The sequence below is a fragment of the Sebastes fasciatus genome, chromosome 6, assembly GCF_043250625.1.
Source record: "Sebastes fasciatus isolate fSebFas1 chromosome 6, fSebFas1.pri, whole genome shotgun sequence".
Classification (NCBI taxonomy): Eukaryota; Metazoa; Chordata; class Actinopteri; order Perciformes; family Sebastidae; genus Sebastes; species Sebastes fasciatus.
In genome coordinates, this window is record NC_133800.1 from 35,100,009 (window position 1) to 35,121,368 (window position 21,360).

Here is a 21,360-nt window from a genome sequence, read left to right on the forward strand (position 1 = left end):
CAACCAAGTAACGTAAACATACTTAACTTATATCACGTACGTAACGTAACATACTTAACTTACGTACTCAACTTAAGTTACGTAACAAACATACTTAATATAACCCAAACCACCATCTTTTCCTAAACGTAAACAAGTAACGTAACGTTCTTTACAGGTGTACCTAATAAAGTGACCACTGAGGGTATATCCTCATCCTAGATCAACGGAACATGTTCTGGTTACTTGAGTTGTTGTTGGCGTTTGGTGAAATGTTTTCATACCTAGCAGGTCGACCACGATGGAGTTCCCGAGCAGCAGCGAGAAGCCCATGAGCACCCAGGGGAGGAACGGCGCCTGGAAGTTCAGCAGGCCGAAGAAGTTCATGCGTACGAGCGGATGTCTTCTACTCCACACGTACACCAGCATGATGATGAAGGCCTGACCGAGGAAGAAGACGTTGGCGAACAGACCGAACAGCTGCCGTGGGGGGGGCCTTCAGGTTAAATACAACTCAGCACTTGGTTTTCTTTTCATTCTGATGGTTAAATCAACACCTGAGAACGAACGGCTGTCTGTTTAGATGGAGATGATTAAAGTTTCTGTTGTGTAAGAGCTCTGTCTCCCTCGTGTCCTTGTGTGTCTCAAAGTGCCTTAAGAAATCTGTATTTCTTTCAAAGGAATAACCTCATTGTTTTAGTCAAACCTGAGCTGGTGGAGCAGCAGTTAGCTGGATAGCAACTTTTTAGAAGTAAAGTAATTACATAAATAAATGCATAAATACATAAATAAATGCATACATTACATTTTTTTTTTTAAATAAATGCAAAATTAGATAAAAAATGAATGCAAAAATAATAAATGAAAAATACATAAATAAAAGGCAAAATTAAAGTAAATAAAGGGAATTAATACAAAGATAAATAAATAAAGAAGCAAATTAAACATTTTATCAATGAATTGATGGCTACATTTATTTTTAATATTATTTATCTTACATTGAATGACATTTATTTATTGAGTCATTTATTTTTTTATGATTTTTTTATTTTTTGGCAGGTTCTGTCCTCCAAAAATAGTAGAAAAGTCAAAATTTTACTTTTGGCATGTGTATATTTTAAATTTGCACCTTACTGTTTACATGTTTACATTTGTTTTTTTAAACATTGATAATCTTTATTGTTTATATTTTATTTTATTTGCAGTTTTTATATTTGCACTATTTTCTACTTTGTATTTCAGCTGCTAGACAACAATTTCCCTCAGGATAAATTAAGTCTTATCTTTAATTTGACTTAAATCATAATTATGGCTCATAAGTTTGACGCATTTTAATCACAAAACAAAAAATGTACGACATTACCATGAGTATTCTTTACTATAATAATCTTTAGTTGCAGCCTTACTTCATAACATCATACATTTACCTCCATTATACTTATATTATTATTATATATTTGGGTGGAGGCAGAAATCTCAGAGACCTAAAACGTTACTTTACTTCCTCATAGTTGATGCTGTACGTTCATTCATCTTTATAAATATCTTTCATCTTTGCAAGATGTTGTTAAATGTTAAACTGAATGTGGTTCCACTGGCGCTTTCAGTCAACAATAACAGTCAAATGTAATCTAATCGGAGAAGATATCTTTACTGACCCTTTAAGGTCTTATCTAAGGATGTCATTACAGCAGTATTTTAAGCATTATTGCAGTAAAACTTGATACTTAAAGGATACAGTCATCACGATTCCTCCAAACAGGAACATGAAAACAAAATCCGCCGTCCTTCCCCGGAAACAGCCTTCCTCCAGCATCCGGCAGTATCGATAACTTCCTTTAGTTAAGGACTCTATTATTATAGATGATGTTATTAGACTTTATAGCAGCGTTTTTACAGATAAACGGAGATATTCATTCTGTGATGAAAGATACAGAAAGATGATGTTGAACACGAAACTGAATCCAAGAGATCCAAAGAAGAGGAAGCTGGTTATCAGGCGCCATATCTGAGAGAGAGAGCGAGAGATTAAACAATAACGTACCGTATGTCCGTGTTTTAAATGTATTAAATAGTTGATGAATGTTACCTGGTATCTTCTGATGATGAGGTCGGGGTTAAAGTAGAGCTGGAAGGGGGTGATGACCTCCAGTTGCTAAAGAAAACAACACACAGCTCGATGTTAAAGGGAGAGTTCGGGTGTTTCTCAGTGTGGTTGTATGAGGTACTTCTCCACAGTCGGTGTATTACCTACATAGTTTATTTATTTTAGAATATGTACATTATGTGCAATAAACTTCAGACTTCACGTCAGTGCCTTAACTTTAAGCTCTCATCCATCTTAAAGCACATCTTTAAAACACTTTAACTTGTTTATATTGTTGTAAAAGCCGTAATGTTTACCTTTTCTAGTTGAAAAACACATTTATTTCCTCATTAAATGTGGAAAAAGCAACACCTCACAAAAAATGTATGCTGCTCAGAACACTATAACAATAACATAATAAGTAGCTTGATTATGAATTGAATATATACTGTATGTGTATCTAAATAATCGTTTCCTGCCTGATGAGAGCTCGGAGGTCAGAGTTTAAACCCCGTCTTTGTTGTTGTTGTTGTTGTTGTTTCTTACCACGGCGGCGGTGGTGAGGACGCAGGCGGTCGTGTACGCTCGGGTCACCACGGGGATCTGAAAATACTCCTGAGTGAAGCTGTGAGCCATCGCTGCTGCTGCTGCCTAACTGTCAGCCATGATTTACTCACTGAATGAACAGCACAGGCCCCGCCCCCCTCACTGACACCAGCCAATCAGATTCTCCCATCAATTAACACCATCCACCCCAAACACTGTGCACTTTTAACACATCATAGGCACTTATAAAGCAAATCAATCAGAATACAGATGTAGAAATGTGGTTTATAAATTAAGTTTTTTTTCGGACTTTTAATCCCAGTGATCTTTCCGTTTTTTTATTTAACAAACATTTTAAATTATTTATATATTAAATACGGCTAATTTCTAAATCTCAACATGCAATAAATTATGGAGCACAGACCCTATGGAGGACGGAACCTGCCAAAATAAATAGATAAATAAATGACTCAATACATAAATAAATGTCATTAAATGTAGCAAAAGTGATATTAAAAATAAATGTTACCATTAATTAAATTAATAAAATGTGATATGAATTGATGTTTCTGTTTTAATTTGTTTCTTTATTTTTTTTAATCTTTGTATTAATTCCCTTATTTATTTACTCTTCTGTTTCATTTCCCCTTTTATTCATTTATTATATTTATTTTTATTAATTTAAAAATGTATTTATTTATTTATTATTTATTCATTTATTTTGTATTTAATTAAATTTGTATGTATGTATTCATGTATTTAATACATAAATAAATAAATACGTGCATTTAAAAATAAATATAAAATAAATAATAAATAAATGTAAAAATAAATCAATCTATACAATACATAAATTACCAAAAGGGAAAATTAAACAGAACAGTAAATAAATAAGGGAATTAATACAAAGATAAATAAATAAAGAAGCAAATTAAAACAGAAATATCAGTTCATGTCAGATTTTACCAATTAATTAATGGTTACATTTATTTTTAATATAATTTTTGCTACATTTAATGACATATTTATTTATTTTTGGCAGGTTTCTTCCTCCATAATAAATGTGATGTGATTTTAAAATTAAAAAAGAAATAATAGCTTTTTATTAGTACTGTTAACAAAATCTGATTTAGCTGGAAATTCATATTAAGCACAAAGATTGAAGTGCGGTAAGTTAGTCAAAAAGAAATGTATTTCACTTGGAACAATGGGTAAAAAGCATTTATAATTTTTTTGATTAAACAGGAATGTCTGTTTTAAATTATCTGTAATAAACCAACTTTAATCTCCAGACGCAGCAGCGTTTGGTAAAAAGGTTATGGTTTTATTAGAAAGAAAACAATACACAGTTCATACAGTTCAATGTACAGAGTTTAGGCTACATATGAGTAAAAAAAATAATAATCAAAGACATGTATGTACAACAAACTTTTTGCTGAGTTGTTTGTGTATAAATATTTGTTCACTGATTAACACTTGAGTTGTAGAAATGATTCAAACAACAACAACAACAACAACAACAACAAAGTCTGAATGATGAAAAGTGTTAACGACTCGTCAGCGTCCTGCACTGAAAAACTACCATCTGATCTGATGATCTGTACTGAGCCTTCACGTATCAAGTGCTGCAACCAGTGGTTCTCAACCTGCGTCACCGGACTCACAAAGAAGTCGGAACATGACTTTGTCAGGTCCTTTACCTCTCCAGCAGTGGTGGAGGAAGTATTCAGGTCCTGTACTTAAGTAAAAGCACCGATACTTTATTATTATTATTATTATTATTAATACGACAGTGTAAAAATACTGTAAAAGTCCTGAATTCAAAATAAAGTACAGAAATATTTCCAGCAAAATGTGCTTTAAGTATCAACGGTGAAAGTACTCGATATATTATTATTTATTACATTATTAGATATTAATACTGAAGCATCAATGTTAGACGGGCATGTTAATGTTGAAGTTGCTTAAGGTGGAGCTACTTTGAACTACTTTATATACAGTTTGGACGTAGGGTCACCAGATAAATCTGATTAATGGGAGAGGATGGATGAAAAAAACAAAATTTATATTAGTTTAATGTTTTTTCTCTGATCTTTTTTGTGAAATATTGAATAATCTGACCTCTTAGAGCCTTAAACAGATGTTTTAAATGCAATCATAGGAGACATTTAGAGGGGAAATTTGGTTAAACAACTCATAGACATCTGGAAAACCACAGAGGTCACAAACCAGAATTGTTGAAAAAGTCACTGATTCACAGAGTGTCCCAAATCCAGACTACACACTACTTCTAAGCAGGTTTTGACTGGAAAAGAGACCAAATGAAGTATACTTCAACCACATAGCATGCATACTAAATAGTCATTTTTAAAGTGTGCTGTTGATGCACACTGTTGTTCTCCCACAATGCAATGCACAAAGGAAGTGGAGGAGTTGCTCACAGCTGGAAAACATTAAAGTTAATTGAGCGTGGTGGTGAAACAGCTTCAGAGAGATCTAAAAAACAAGAATTAAATCTATTATCTCGTGTTAAAAATGTCTCAAAGCAGTTAATTGACGACCAACGTAGTATAAAATGGTAAAGTATGATGTTTTTTGTAAACTAACTGCAACAACAGTGTATTACAGTGATTAGTATGTAGTATGGATTTGGGACAGCTTTGGACTTTATCAATGTGTTGAGCTTTATAAGCTTATTTTATGTTTTTTAATTTAATCTTAAAAGCTGTCAAATAAATGTAGGGGAGTAAAAGAAACACATTTGCCTCTGAAACATCGCGGAGCAGAAGTTTAAAGTAGCACAAAAAGTACAAATACCTCAGAATTGTACTTGAGTAAATGTACTTTGCACCACTGCCGTCCAGCTGGTGATCTAATGCGATAACTTCCTGTGAATCACTGGCTTCGTCTAGTGATTCAGCAAAACAATCAGGTTCAATTTAAAGTCTCAGCAGGTTGAGAACCGCTGATCCACGCAGCAGCTGCTGTCCCTGAATGTGTCACACTGACCAACCTGAAAAGAGCACCATGTTGTGTATATAGATAAACAATGACTTCATCAAGCATGAGACACATAATCTGAGGACATATCTCACTTCTCCTGCAGGGTGACTGACGGTGCTGCACTCTAGATGGCGCCCTGCAGCTTTTTATACCGCCTCAGAGTGACCAACAACATTAAGAGCTTCATACCATCATGTTGGAAGAGTGACATCAAACCATGACATACAGCGACGTTATCTGCGTTTTCTTCCCCGTATGAACACATCATTTCTTTAAGGCTCCATGTTGTATGAAATGGAGAAGTTTCAGGGAAGAAGAAGTAGTTAACATAGCGTCTAAAAGCTGCATGAGGAGTGAAAAGTCATCCTAAATCACATCCTTACTCACTGAAACCTTGTACATTTGTTCAATTTGCCCAAAAATATAAATACAAAACTTTCTCTTAAACACTTGAAACACCAATAATCATCAACATCCAACTTTATGTGTAGAAGAATCTAGATGGAGATCCTCGTGCACCACAACCGTTTGCTCTAACACTTCATTAATGTGAAGCACTGAGATAAAAGCTTCTACCGGTCCACCTCTGCTTCCTCGACTCTATGAAAAGCGGCGATGACTGCTAAAGCTATTATGTGACATGCACATTAAGGGAAAGAAGATGTTGATGTTTTGTCCCGAAAAAGTACATTTTGTGTGTTCAAAACCTGCGAGTAAACAACTTATGGGACTTTTTTACTTTTTAAAACCCCCGTCGAACTATAATGGAAGGAGTGTCTCTCTGTCTGTCCTTTGATTTTGGTTTCGGCTAATTTATTTTCCGATATGGAGAGGAAAGCTGTATTGGCGTTTGCTTTTCGTTCATCAAAGGCAAGTTTATGTGAAACTGAATGGCTAATATGATAGCTTTCTCCAATTTAGACTATTCAGGTCTTGGTCCTATCAAAAGCCAGCACTGTTGTAGTAGTCTGCTAATGGTCAGTGTAGTTAAATGCCGTTTCCATCCACCTGCTTTTATGTGCATTTTCAATTTGAGCATACAAAAGAAAAAGTCTTAAATTTTTTTTACGCTTGTCTGAGGTGGAAAAATTGGTGTATCGATAAAAACTAAATGCGACAACGTGCAATAGAAACAGACTTAGCGAAGAACTCATGACGTATATGAAGCATGTGACTTAAACGTCAACTGAACCGATGAGGAAGACTGTAACCTTCCTCACATTAATACATGAAACGCACATAAATGTCATATTTTTTCATTTCAAGTTATCTGCTGTTCCCTCTTCTCCTGCAATAATTTAACAGCACCCAGCTGGAGAATTAGTGCAACTGTTCATCTCGACGCACCCTACTCCTAATATTTGCATAATAGTGGATAGAGTTGTGCGTTGATTTTGCATTTTCTTTTGCAGATTTTCTGAAAATTCGGTTTGAATGTGCACTACGTTTGGATGGAAGCATGACTACACAGCATGGGAGCGACTCACTTCAGGAGATGAAACCCCAAATTATATGAAAGCTGAGAACATTCAGCGGGTAAGAGCACAAACAAGTCCGTCATGTTCGGTTAAACTTACAATAATGTCACAACTTTATGCAGTTTAATCTGACAGGTTTTCAAAACTCTGTATAATAACAGAGCAACTTCAGAGGAATGTGGCTTTTGTTTCTATGTTGTGATTCATGGTCAGTGGGAGTCAAGCTGGCAGGAAAATCAACTGCATGTGTGATCACATCCTTAAAATGTTGTTTGCCGTCATCATGTTGAATGATTTCTGGGTTTAAAGTTACACTCTCACTGTCACATGTACAAATCTACCGTTTGATGTCACTCTTCAAACATTTGAGGTTCAGAGAAGTTCAGCTGAAAACATCCTCTACAGTCTGTGAAAAAATAGAATGGGCTCAAAGACAGGAAGTGAGAACGATACAGCATCACATGTCGTTAATACAGGGCCCAGATCTCAGCCTTATGGTGACAAAAATGTGCAAAATAAATACGAGTATAGCTGCACAGCAGGTGCCAAGTCTGAGGAAACGTAACTTCCTGAGAAGAAGGTGTAATTCAATAAATGGAGTAAAGCATAAACAGATTTAAAGGAGATCGTCTCATCCCTCTCGAATCCGCAGGATGAACACATACAAACGTCTCTGCTCCAAAAAACTCCTCTTCATAGTAAAAAAAAAACAATCTGTTAATGTGATTCTCCCCCCAGTTAAAGACTCACACGTTTCTACAGCCGAAAAAATCCATGCCGATGTAGCGAGGGTAGCCCTCCAAAGAGTTCATGCCAACGGGATCGAATTTCCAATACTGTCGTCCTCGGATAAAGTGAGCGTAGCCTGAAAGACAGAAAACACAAAGGATTTACAATGAAATGTTGTTAAAGTAATGGTTAAACAGTTGAAATAGTTAGCTAACTGATCTTCTAACAGATTGTTGCCATAGCAACAAATCTCTTTCCTCTGGCTTAGCCAGGAGAGAGGTCACTAACTTTACTACCTCAAATTAAGTCAGTCTTAATATTTAATGCAACAGACAGGCTTAATTAGACCAGTTTAACCTGACAATCTAAGACCAGCTCCAATCCGCGTACTTCTGTACTTACACTCACTACTTTGAGTGCATAAGTGTGTTCACACTGGGAAGTACGGCAAAATGCAATGCACTCAAAGTACCCGGATGTTGTACTCAAAACGGTCAGATCGTTGGGTGTGGAACGCTGGACACTTTCCACACTCAACTGTCGCCATCTTGGCTACGTAGCGGAAGGGGAGGAGCCACGCCCACTATTCAAACAGACGTAGATAACAGAATAAAACAATACAATACGTAAACATACCGGTGCATTTTCAGCCTACAGGAGGACACATCGTAGGCGACGACGTTGGAAACCTAATTTCCACTCTGCTTTCATTTCTTTTCAGAAGATATTTTGGCGGGTAGCGAGCAGCGGTCAAATGTTGCGATCGTCATTTCCGGTCAGTGCGCCGCAGAGTATTCGATTTGAGACGATCCTACCCCGCTGAAATTTACGCACTACTCAAGTGAGTACAGAGTGCACAAAGTGCACTACATTGAAGTGTACTTCTGGAAGTACGTGGATTGGAACACACACCAAAACTAGTCTTAAACTAAATTTATGCAACTGACCCCAGGACAGCGCTTTTATGCACCCAAACTGCGCTGCTTCTAGTTTGACCATTCATTTGTGGAAAAATTCAAAGGATCTGTAAAAAGATCTGGCAGATATTGTGGGAATTAGTTGAATTTTAACGACAAAATATATTGAATTGAATTGAAATTAACTTTTTAAACCCCAAATAGGAACTCTTAACTGTGTTGACTTGTTTTTGTCTTTTGACCGTACCGTAGACATCCCTGAAAGTGGCGTCCACGTCGCCGGGGATGCCGCTCCAGTCCTGCATGCTGCGCGGGTAGGCGGACTCGACCCGTTGCTCGCGGGGGCTGAACCTCCAGTAGCTGCCTGATTTGAAGAAGTAGGTGTTGTAGTTGGAGTCGTGGCCCCAGCGCAGCGCCGCCTGGATCCTGGACACCGACAGACCCAACCTCCTGATGGACTCCGGCCCTCTGATCTGCATCTCAGCGTCGAACACCCAGTAGTTCTCACCTGCTCGGAGACATAAGATGGTGAACAATCGGACATCTCTTGTTGGTAAAGTTCTGTGTTTGATTTGTCGCTAAAATTCAGATCCATTGAGTCATGTTCTTTATCAGAGATGTTTCCAAATAGTAGTCTCGTCTCTAGCTTTATTTTAAGCCACTATTGCACATACTACTTTAACCACATGCAATAGAAATACTCACAGAAACCCATGATTGCAATAATTTTACGGCTATGTGTTAATTAACATTTTATCACCTGTTTAAACTTGCCTAAAAGTGCACAGTGATACTTTACTGATGATCCTGAAACCATAAACCACATAACAGCACAGCCTCAAACGCTCCTCGCTTGCCCACCTTGAAAGAACCAAATATTCCCCGACTTGTCTTCAAAGGCGGCGTCGATGTTGTCGGGAATCCCCCTCCAGTGACGGGACGCCAGCGCCGGGTAACCGCTCTCCAGATGCCCGTCCCTGATCCGCCACACGTAGCCCGACTTAAAGAAGAACAGCTCCCCTCGGATCATAGACACGGCATCAAAGTCCGTCTGGCAGGCGTCGGGCTGGAAATGAGGCACATCACGCAAGTGTGAAGTTTTCTCGCAAGAGCGACTTTTATTGCAGTGAGATGAAGTGTTAAAGAGGTCGTTTTACTGTCTGAAAGGATCACAAAGTACAGTGGAGAAAAACCAGTTACAAGTTTCACAAGAGAACATAATCTGAAATGTTTATCCAAGTGCTCGCCTGCTGTGAGACTAAAAGATGATTTTTGTCTTTGACCGTCATTTATCATCTGTGGTTCAAGAAACACACTCTTGTATGATGTGGTAGTTTCAAAGATATTCACTCTATTTGAGTGTCACAACCACAGAAACCACGAACTCTTCAGGGATGAGGCTGGTGTGCTATTCCATATTCTTCTTCTTGTCAACTCATCCCATAAAAGTGAAAAGTAATCCCTGCGGATATCGTCTTTCTCTGAGCCATAGAGCTCCATTGTTGTCCAGAAACTATTAAAAACACATCAATGAGCCACATTGTGTCACTGGCTGACTTGTTCCTTCATCACCATGAACACACACACTGTAGTTTATTTAGACTCAGTCCCACAGACACCGTCCTGCTGACACTAAGGCCCCGTTCAGACCTGGTACTAACATGCATCCTCAGTGATCCGATCGCAAGTGGACAGCTTTAAGTACAGGTGTGAACGCACTCAAGACGCATTGAGATCGGGTCTTTCAGACCACATTCAGACGTGGTCTGGGCCACATATGACCTCATTCTTTTAGCAGTGTGTACGTGAATGCGTCCTGGGCCACATTAAGGACCACCTACTCAACTGATCACCGCGCCCCTCGGGTGAATAAACAGGCAGACACGGGCGCTTGTCAGCATGGAAACGTCCTCTGTGCTCTAATGTATCCTGTCGGTACATCATTTTATTAAAATATATCTTGTTTATAGGCTACATATTTACAGATTATCAGACTAGGCACAAGAAGTGCATTATTATCATACTGTCGGAGATGTGCCCCCGCTGTTTTCTGGTAAAGGCAGCGGTGTCGGCGGCGCGGAGGTCCCCGGGGACCGCCGGTACAATCACCTTTTATTTTGAAGTTAATACAATGTACCAGATATCATGAATATGTAGGATACGTGGAGACGCATTCTGATGCCGGGTGTGAACAGACGTACTTAAAGCTGTCCACTTGTGATCCGATCACAGAGGACGCATGTTAATACCAGGTCTGAACAGGGCCTAATACTCCCTAGAGCACCACATGTGGATTAATCCGCCGCTGAAAATAGTCCCCAACAAATGCATTTCCTCCTGTTTTAGTAGACTTTGATAAAAACTACAGTGACCAGCTGTTTTAGGAAACTACTGAGACCTTTTTTAAATAATGAAACTATTTATTTGTGAGCCGTTTTTAAAGATTCATGCCTTCAGTAGGAAGCAATGGGCTTAGAGCCGAGAGCCACAGACAGGAAGTCAGTTGGTTTTGGTCTTTTCATGGGACTTGTTGAACGAGACAATGTGTCTACAGACATTACCAGTTATTTTGAGCATTTCCAGTTCTTTAAATGCTGCATCAGCTCCACTCACGCTAGTCATGATCTCGTTGGTCTCTGGGTTTGATGGAGGAGGCGGCGGCGGCGGCGGGGGCGGAGGCGAGGGCAGGACTTGCGGATGAGCCCCGTACAGGTACTGGATGCCTCGCTTGTCGTCCTCGCTCAGCCTCAGCGGGTAGGAGAAGGTGTAGTATGCGGACATGATGGCTCCCGGCTCGCGGGAGTGCTGCAGGCCCAGGACGTGCCCGAACTCATGGGCAGCAACCTGGAGAAGGTCTGTGCCTGCAGGAAGAGGAGAGAGGGGGGTGTGGAGTAGAGACGACTCAGAAAACCACACCTGGTTCAAATGGCGTCTGGAAATAGTTTGTTTTGACCTGCTTGCAGTGGCAGACGGCGGGATTTTGCTACCTGAGACGATCCAGTGCCAAAAGAGTCTTCAAAAAGTACCTCGCCGCTTCCTGCTGACTCACATCCCTGTTTCCCTGTCCTGATAAATCCTCGTGTTACAGGATGTGACGGGTATATTTTCATACCTGAGCTGGCGATGAACTCAGTGAGATTACTGTTGCATCCAAGAAATGTTAGTTGAGTAACAAAAATAAAATCTGGTTTAGAGATGCTGTCTTGTTGTTGCTTTACCTATTGTTCACCAACTTGTGTTTTAATAATAGCTCTGTTTATATTTTTACCTGTATTTGTTAAGCTTTGTCTATTTCTTACATCGAGAGCAACTTAAAGGGACTGTGTGTAAGTTTTTAAACATATAAACGTGTTTTAATCCTTTTTATATGTGTGAACAGGTTGTAAGTTAACCTAAAAAATGAGACCTTTCGCAACTTTCTGGGTTTTCTCAGCCTGTCGACTGCTTTTAATGTGAAGAATGGGGGACATTTTTTTCTGTAAAATTCAGCTGATGTGAGTCGTGATGCCATGCATGCTCGCGGGTGTCTTTAATTTAACATTGTGCAACTATAGCTAACGTTTGGTTAGAAATGGAGTCCGCTAACGCCAACAAACGACCAGCCCCCACCACAACTCAGACTCCAACACACACTCCACGGATATACGTGTAAAAACTTACAAACAGTCCCTTTAAGGGATAGTTCAGATGCTTTGAAGTAGGGTTGTATGAGATAATTATCCATAGTCAGTGTATTACCTACAGTAGATGATGGGTGGCACGCCCCCAGTTTGGACACCCAAAAAAACCCGGTCCTTTCCAGCGGGGAACTGAAGCCGTTGTATCCATCTATGCTCTCTTCAAAGCCACCAGACTCCATTGACAAAAACAGTAATTTAACCTCGCATAACACAGGAGTTGCTGGTGTACTGCTGCCTTGATCAGTTTGTTTGTTTGCGTTATTGTGTGACTTTGGTGAATCCGAACTAACTCTTTGAAACACCAAAGACACATATTATGCATGAAATAATGACGTATGTGTTGCCGTTGGTGACCTGGTCTGTTCTGTTATTATTTATTTCTTTATGTTCTACTAAAAGCATTAAAGATGAAGTCAAAAAGAAAGAGATGTTGGTTAAATTTAAAACTATTTTCTTCTTTTCCTCGCAGACGAACACTCACCCATGTGGTTCCCGAGGGTCCACGACTCGTCGTAGTCAAAGTGAATGTCGCCCTGTCGGTGTGTTTTGGGGAAGAAAGCGTGAGCGAGGATCCCACCCGGGCCGTCGAAGGGAAGGTTGTCTCCGTGCCAGTACCTGCAGGTCCGTAAATCAAACACTCTGATGAACTCTGATGGTTTGAAGCATGATGAACTTTATAAATGAAGCTTTAAACATGAAAAAATAAGTTGATATATTGAAAATTGCTCGTTTTATCTGATTAGAAATCCAAAACCCGAATATATTCAGTTTATTATCACAGAGAGTCAGTGAAAACCAGCAAATATTCACATTTTATAAGCTAATTTTTGATTAAAAAATCAAATCATTTGACTAATCCGACTCATTTTAAATGTGTCACTGCTTCAGAAACCGACAAAATGCAGTAAACAGTTATCAGAAGAATCAAAAGTATAACTGAATATGTGAAAATAATAAAACAGTTAAATAACTAAAGAGTGTAAAAAGGAATCGTAACACTCAATTTACTTGTTTCCTTTGACCTTCAATCAGTTGGTAAAAATAAAGAAAATAATTCTTATAATTCTTCCTTAACCATAGTATAGTTGATCAAATTAATTAAAGCTAAATTAATTTCAATTTTAATTTATTTATAATTTTAACACCATGAAACATTAATATATTAATGACAAAAAACAAAGAAAGAAAAAAAAATCAAAACAAAAATGCTCATCCTGTTTTAATAAATAGTAATCTATAGAAAATGTAATATATTAATTGCAATAAATGCAAAATATGACAAATATTTAGAAGAAAAATAAAAATTCTACGAGCTCAGAAAAGGCATTGTCCATAGAAAATAGTCACTGAAAATATATTAAATATGATTATTTAATTATTTAATTATTATAATTATTATAATTATAATTATAATTATTATTATTATTATTATTATTATTATTATTATTATTATTATTATTATATGATAATGAGGGGTGTGTGGGGTCAGTTAGAATGAACAGAAATGATGTGAATAAGTCCATAAATATTTGTTAAAATTAGACTATCTTCGTGGTATATTTGTGCAGCAGCTCAAACGAAGCCGCCTGTGACGTGACAAACAATAAAGCTTGAATGATGATGATTCAAAAGGAAGAAGAAAAACAAGAATTCGCTGCAGGAAGAAACAAAACAAGCTACATAAAAGAAGTGAAGTCATTTCCGAGATGACACACAGATCCCCCATTAAACTGCGGTTTATTGTCTCTGGAGTTTGTGATCTGTTCGTCGTCTCTCGCTCTCTTTATCTCGTTTTTATCTTTCTGACTCTCTGAAGCTCTTTGTAACAAACATCTGATTTAAATTGCTCTGATTCAGCCGGCCTGCTCTCATAAAGTTCTTAAATGGTTCCCTACATGCACATTGTTGATTGGACTTTGTGATGTAAGATCATGTTGGATGGAGGCTGGCGAGCTTTGGCATCAACTAGGAACTAATTTTACAGCTAAACCGTGCAATACAAGATGATTCTAAAAACATCTGAGGAGAGAAATAGACATTACAGGTACAAAATATTGATTCATATTTGATCAGCTTGATCGGAGTTTGTGAGTGATTGACAGATTGACATATTTTTAATATTACTTTTGGGTATTTTATTTCCATTTTGTGTTGTTGTAATTGTAATAGATTTTATTTCTTTGCAGTACTACAATGTTTTTGCTCCTGGTTCAAGCATGTGTAAGACTTTGGAACTTTGTTTTGAAAAAAATTGCATAAATAACGTTTATTATATCATAATATTTGTCTTTTTTAATGTGCACACACTGTATATTATGTGTTCAGGCTCCTTTTCCTTTTTAATTATGTCTTAAAGATGTTTTGTTTCTCCACGTCTCAGCGCTCCCACCTGGTGAAGTCGATGCGGATGTCGGCCTTCCCGCCGTGGACCTCGGTGAAGATGAGCGGGGTGACGTCACTCCAGATTTTCAGCGCTTCCCGAAAGACACGTCGGACCTTTTCCTCACCTATCTGCCAGGGGAACCGCACGATCCTGCGGGAGATCAATGCAGGTGTGAACCACGCACACACACACACACACACACACACACACACACACACACACACAGGATGTAGAGTACAGTAGCAGAGACGGACCACCAGCCTCGCATACCTCCCTCTAATCTGATATCTGCAGTCGTCTCATCAGCGAGGAGGTGTGCTGTTACTGAGGCCCTCAGGCTCGCTAACAAAACACTGCATCACCGTCTCCGCCCGTTCCTTTCAGATAAAACCACCCAGAGTGATGAGTGAGAAAAGAATATCTAACAACAGGACTACAACACTTCATTAAATATTCTAGTAGTATTCAGTAAATTTGGAATATATCAACATAATCAGTTGTTAAGTAAATGGACTTTGGTTTTGTATAATGAGAGTAATAACTAGCAGTGAGTTAAGGCCGGACAACACTAAAAGGTGTTTCAAATCTTACCAGATGTGTAAAATGTGAGAGACCCCACACATAACGACATATTATAACACACTACACGACTTTAGCCCGGATTTTTCAGCTCCCCGACAAAAGCCACAGATCAGAAGCAAATCAGCGTTGGCTCACCGCTCGCACATCAGCGCTCGATCGCCATGTGTGAGCTGCTCAAAGACGTTAGCCGAGAGGCTCGCCGATGCTCGCCGATGCCTCGCAGACACATTCCAGATATCCAGCATGCTAAATATCTGGACCTGTCGGGATCTGCGGCCACGAGCTACAGCCAATGAGAGCGCGAGTCACGGGTTAATGGTGAACTTGGGGGAGGAGGAGGGCTCGCCTGTAACAACAATAACTTCCTGTATGTGCTGCATTTGCAACACGGAGCAAAGTTGTTGTTGCACCGAGACCAGGGCTCTGCAACCTGCAGCTCCGGAGCCACATCTCTTTAGCCCCTCTCCATGTGGATTTTTTTAAATGGAAATGTACAACTGTTTTTTGTTTCAATTTTCATTTTTATTTATCATTATTGTAGGTCTATGTTACGACGGTACGACGGAGTGTTAGGGCCACATTGAGGGAACAAAATTAATCTGAGATTTCAAGAATAAAGGTAGAATAAAATCAGAAGTTACGAGAAAAAGAAGTCATATCATGAGAATAATGTCATACGTTTAAGAAAAAAAGTCATAATATTATAAAGTAGTAATTTTACATGTTATTTTCTTTTTTCTCGTGAAGTTATGACTTTATTCTCATATTACGACTTTATTCTATAAATCAGAGATGTTTTTTTCCCTCAATGTGGCCCTAATACAGATTTTTTTTTGTTGCCTAAAATGTCTCTTTTGATAGTAAAGGTTGCTGACCCCTGCTCTAGAGGAATAAATAGTAAAAGAGTGTGGAAACGGGTGGAAACAGGCTGTTTTCTAAACACGTACCAAGAACAACATCAGCAATGTGTCTTACGTATGGGATCACGTCATTTACTGTGTATTTCTTGTGTGTTTTCGTGACTAGACGTAGTTTGGAGACCTCTCTGGGACTCCTCCTGGTCAGAGATCTTTTAGTGTGTGACCTCCTGTCTCCGGAACAGTACTGCGACCAGACGTCTTTGAGAGTTATGTAGTGTGAACAGTACTGCGACCTGACGTCTTTGAGAGTTATGTAGTGTGAACAGTACTGCGACCTGACGTCTTTGAGAGTTGTGTAGTGTGATCTTGGCTTAACTTAAAGGAATAGTTGAACATTGTGAGATAGATGCATTCTTAGAGTCAGCTGTGCAGACTGAAACCTCTCTGATGTGGGTGAAGTACAGAGCTGTCAGGACGTGTTTAGTCTGTATTCTGTGCAGCGCTTCTGGCTATACGTAGCGCGGGTTGCCAATTACAAGTTTTGGTTGTGGCGCATTGGTGCCAAACCTGGCAACCTCACTGTTCAAAAAGAAATAGTTTAAGCAGCACGTAACTCCTGCTTGTGTACAGATCAAACAAACAAGACACAGCGTGTTAATTAAAGAGATTTAGAGGTGTCGGTAGGCAGATTCTTTAACTTTGGACAGAGCCAGGCTAACTGTCTCCCCCGTTTCCAGTCTTTATGCTAAGCTAGGCTAAACATGTCCTGACTCCAGCTCTGTACTCAACGCACACACATGAGATGATTGCAAATACGTGTATTTACCAAAAAGTTAAACTATTCCTTTAACCTCTAGCGTTAAATTCTGGATATAAGCAGTTTAAGAGGTTGTTTAAAGGTATTCTGATTACCTGGATGTCAGGTTAAATTACGCTCCAAACCTATGCTGAATTTTGGCGAGCAAAAACAGTCATGGCCATTTTCAAAAAGGGGTCCCTTGACCTCTGACCTCTAGATATGTGAATGTAAATGGGTTCTATGGGTATGGTATGGACATATATTTGCATAAAGCAGCATATTTGCCCACTCCCATGTTGATAAGAGTATTAAATACTTGACAAATCTCCCTTTAAGGTTCATTTTAAACATTGATTAATTGCATTCAACTATGGACAATCATGTGATTAATCGCAATTGAATATTTTAATCGATTGACAGCCCTAGTATAAAGTTAAAGGTATTATGTGTAGCATGCTCAGCATAAATAGAGTGTAGTTTATATGTTTAATTACAGCCACTGTGGACAAACGAGAGCATCTCTAAGACGGCTGTCAGCCTCTGAGAAAGATGTGCTGCATCATTTTATGGCACAAGTCCAGAGCATGTCAGCTTACCCTGCAGGAATTTATACTGGCTGTCATCAGCTCTCCTCTTTTATCATACAAGAAGGGTCAAGAGCAGCCGGGTTTTATGGGAAATGTGTTCTTAATTTAGAGGAACACTAGCTATAAAAGAATACCACTGGTGTTCATCTCAACCACTGTCTGTTTGGTTTATATCAAGTATTTTACTGTAGGAGGAGAGGAAGAGCTAAACCATGACATCTCCTAAAGAATTTTTTTTTTTTAAAAAAGCCTGAAAAATGTAAAAAAAATTTGAAAAAATGTCCCAAAACAGTCCAAAAAAATGACATTTTTTTTAAAAAAAAAAGTCTGAAAAATCTAACAATAATAAATGTCCGAAAAATGTCACGAAATAGTCTGAAAATGTCCAATTTCTTTTTTTTTTTTAAATGTAAAAGAAATGTTGAAAAATGTCCCAAATAAGTCCAAAAAATTTCACAAAAAAGTCCAAAAAAGTCCAATTAAATAATTTAATCGATTGACAGCCCTTGTTTGACTAAAAAACAAACTCTCCTCCCCTCCTGCGACCGCACCACAACAAGCTCAATCCTTTAACGTGTTGCAGCCTCCCCTTTCAGTTTCGTTAACAACCGTTAAAGCCGTTAAAACAACTCCCTTCTCTCAGCTGACTTCAAGGGTCGTGCCAGAACTTGCTTCTCGAGCTCAAAATGCTGACTGATTCTAAATAAAAAGTAAACACGGGGACTCATTAGCGTGGCTCTGCTCTTTCAGCGCTCGTATTTTAGTAATTTAAGGACATAGAAGCAACCCTGTCAGGTCATGCAGACGTATAGTTTGACTCTGCCTGGTTAACCACTTCACTTTGTCAGGTGTGAGCGCTTTATTGGTCCGATCCAGCAGAATCTTATTAGTCTTTGCTGCCTCCCCCCTTCTCTCTCTCTCTCTCTCTCTCTGTCTGTCCTAATATACTGTTGTGTTAAAGAATGAGTACAATGAAAGAGACCCCAGGAGACACAGACAGAGAGGCAGCAGCCAGCAGAGGACTGCCAGACGCTCGATGGTGCCAAGGCCTTAGATGAAAGAAACCCGGCACCCGTTTGTCAGAATCATAATTTGAAGACTTAATTTTCTATGTACTATATATAAACCCTCCGGTTATATGTTTTTTCCTGGAGTTCATCATTCAATGTGTCTAAAAATCTAGCAGAGTCATTATTTTCTCCACCATGAACTTCAGTAACGTGCTGTCTCGTAAAAACAAAGTCATTCTTTAAAGTTCCTCTACGGACATCCAGAGCATTAATATAACCTCAAACAACTATTGTCTATGTAAAGATAAAGAGGAGTAATGTCTACCTGAGCAGAGAATGAAGTCTCTCTCCGTCTGTGTGTGTTGGAAGCTGAACGTCTCTGTGCTTTGTTGACATAGCCGGGCCACGGCTGATGCTCTGCTCTCATACGGCGGTTTCAGCTGATAATCCTGACGGAAGCTTAGCGCCCACCCTCCGGTTACCCTTCCGGTTACCCCTCCGGTTACCCCTCAGGTAAACACTGTTAGCTCTGTTAGCTGAGCCGTCGACATGTTGAGAGCCGTGCAGAGGCAATAGATATGCTCTCAATCTCATATTTAGCACCTTCAAACCAGCAATAACTTTTTTTTTTTGACCTCCTGAGGGCAGCGGAAACATGTTGACATATCATCCCATTTTAAGTTGATATTTTTAATTTGTTAGCGAACAGTTACTGATTTAGACATCCAGCAGCTACAGAGCAACATTATAATTCATTTGGAGTTAGTGTCCACTTGATGAATGTCCAAGTCCAATATTAGCTCTGATTTTGGTCTCCACCACCTCCGAAATTCAATATCTATCTCTTTAGCTGCTAAATGCTCCACCAATGTTCACCTGCTAGTCTCTAACTGGGTCTGTCTGCTGTTTGCTGCTGAGCAGGTATAGTGGACAGTTGCTTTTCACAGCTTTAGCTCTGAGAGCGACGCTATGAGAGCAAACTAGTGAACTAGAACAGCAAAGTTGTGGGCCACTCTTTAAAGATTCTTTTTTTGGGGCTTTTTTTGCCTTTAATTGAGAGAGCCATTGATAGTTTTGAGATGGGATGACATGCAGCAAAGGGCCACGAGTCGAATTCTAACCTTAGGCCACTGCAGTAAGGACTCCGCCATTCTTTAAGCTGCACTTTAGGGTCTATTGACTCGCTTGTTCTGGAGCTTTCAACCAAATCACACAGTTTTACTGCAGACGAAGTTGTCATGGATCTGTGGATGTCAAATTATTCTGAACACTTTTATTACTTCTCATCCATGTTGGCTTAAAAAGATGAGCTTCATAGTTCACTCTTGATCTTGGAAACAGCAGTTGACAAAAGAAACGTCTCCACTCAAGGTCACTTACTGGATTGTTCTGGTGCTGATTCTGATAACAGAGACGTTTATACTTTACACAGACCTTCACGATGTGCCTGTGCGCCACACTTTGACATAATGTGGCTTCAGTGTATTGGACACTGTTGCTCAGCTATGGATTGGCCACTGCCTTGTGTCTTTTAATTTTTTTAAATTCTTACAGGAATATATTTTGTATTTTTAGTTTTTAGCATTTGTTTGTTGCTGTCAAATTGCCCCCTGCAGGACAAATAAAGTCTTTTAAATTGAATTACAGACATGATTGCTGGTTAAAGAACTTCAGATCTCATCAGGAATTGGGGCACATAATAAAATATTAATAATATCGGACGGGTGGCGTGATTCCCTGCGAGTGCAACCCCCTGGAAGTGTCGCAGAAAGAGAGAAACGAACGCCCCTCCTCGCTCGCAAACATAGAATAAAATGTTGTGATTTTTCTAAATGAAAGTAATATTGGATCAGAGCGGAGTATGTGGTACCTGTAGGTGAGGTCCGTCCTCTCCAAACGTCCTCCGTACAGGACGAAGCGTCTCTGGCGGTGGCGCCCCCGATAGTGCACCTCCTTGTGGGCGGGGTAGTCCGGTACGCCACAGCGAGGTCGGTTCCACGTGTTGGAGGTGTTCGTCGCATCCTTTACTAAGTCCTGAGCGTGAGGAACCTTCCCTCTCTTCTTCAGGTCGGGGAACTTTTCAGAAACCTGGAACAACAACAACAACAGAATATTAATTCATATTTGATCAGCGCTGCCTAGTTTGACCGTTTGATCCGAGTTAGCGAGTGATTGACAGCTGCCTCTGTTGAATGAACAGCCAATAGGAACGCTCTCTCTCTGAAATGACCTGTGATGAATCAGAGCCATCACGTCATCACGGGCAAGATGTTTTAAAGCCTGAAAACAGAGCCATGAGGAGGAGCAGAAGTCTAGTTTTCTCTCAGAACACTTGAATTATAATATGCTGAAAGGTTATTATGGAATTTTTCCCCAATGATGTTAATGACGACACACATTCATAGTCAGGTCACCGAGCCACGTAGTTTGTCCCAGTTTAAGAGACAGTCGGTCCCAGTTTAAGAGACAGTCAGTCCCAGTTTAAGAGACAGTCGGTCCCAGTTTAAGAGACAGTCAGTCCCAGTTTAAGAGACAGTCGGTCCCCGGGTGTCCCATTATCGGACGCTAGAGGAAATGGCTCTGCTCATTTCCACTGAAGCAAATTACAGAGCAGAGTCTCGTCATCGGACCGAGTCCTCGGCCGCTGAACTTTAAACCACAGCGCTACACTGACTGGTGGGTGTTCTCCTCCTATCACGCAATTACATACATTTCCTTTTT

At 39.3% G+C, this 21,360-nt stretch overlaps 1 protein-coding gene across 1 annotated transcript in view; it reads right to left on the bottom strand.

Moving 5' to 3' along the window:
* Positions 1-21,360, bottom strand: part of mmp11a (matrix metallopeptidase 11a) — a 37,448-nt gene that overhangs the window by 3,923 nt on the left and 12,165 nt on the right. Inside the window, exons 2-13 of the mRNA XM_074639815.1 lie at positions 20,510-20,727; positions 14,808-14,951; positions 12,900-13,033; positions 11,352-11,599; positions 9,600-9,804; positions 8,986-9,246; positions 7,842-7,957; positions 2,612-2,716; positions 2,069-2,134; positions 1,914-1,987; positions 1,718-1,811; positions 264-459 (exon numbers count right to left, since the gene is read on the bottom strand). Of these exons, the coding sequence (XP_074495916.1) occupies positions 264-459; positions 1,718-1,811; positions 1,914-1,987; positions 2,069-2,134; positions 2,612-2,716; positions 7,842-7,957; positions 8,986-9,246; positions 9,600-9,804; positions 11,352-11,599; positions 12,900-13,033; positions 14,808-14,951; positions 20,510-20,727 (1,861 nt within the window). The remainder of the gene's footprint in view (positions 1-263; positions 460-1,717; positions 1,812-1,913; positions 1,988-2,068; positions 2,135-2,611; positions 2,717-7,841; positions 7,958-8,985; positions 9,247-9,599; positions 9,805-11,351; positions 11,600-12,899; positions 13,034-14,807; positions 14,952-20,509; positions 20,728-21,360) is intronic.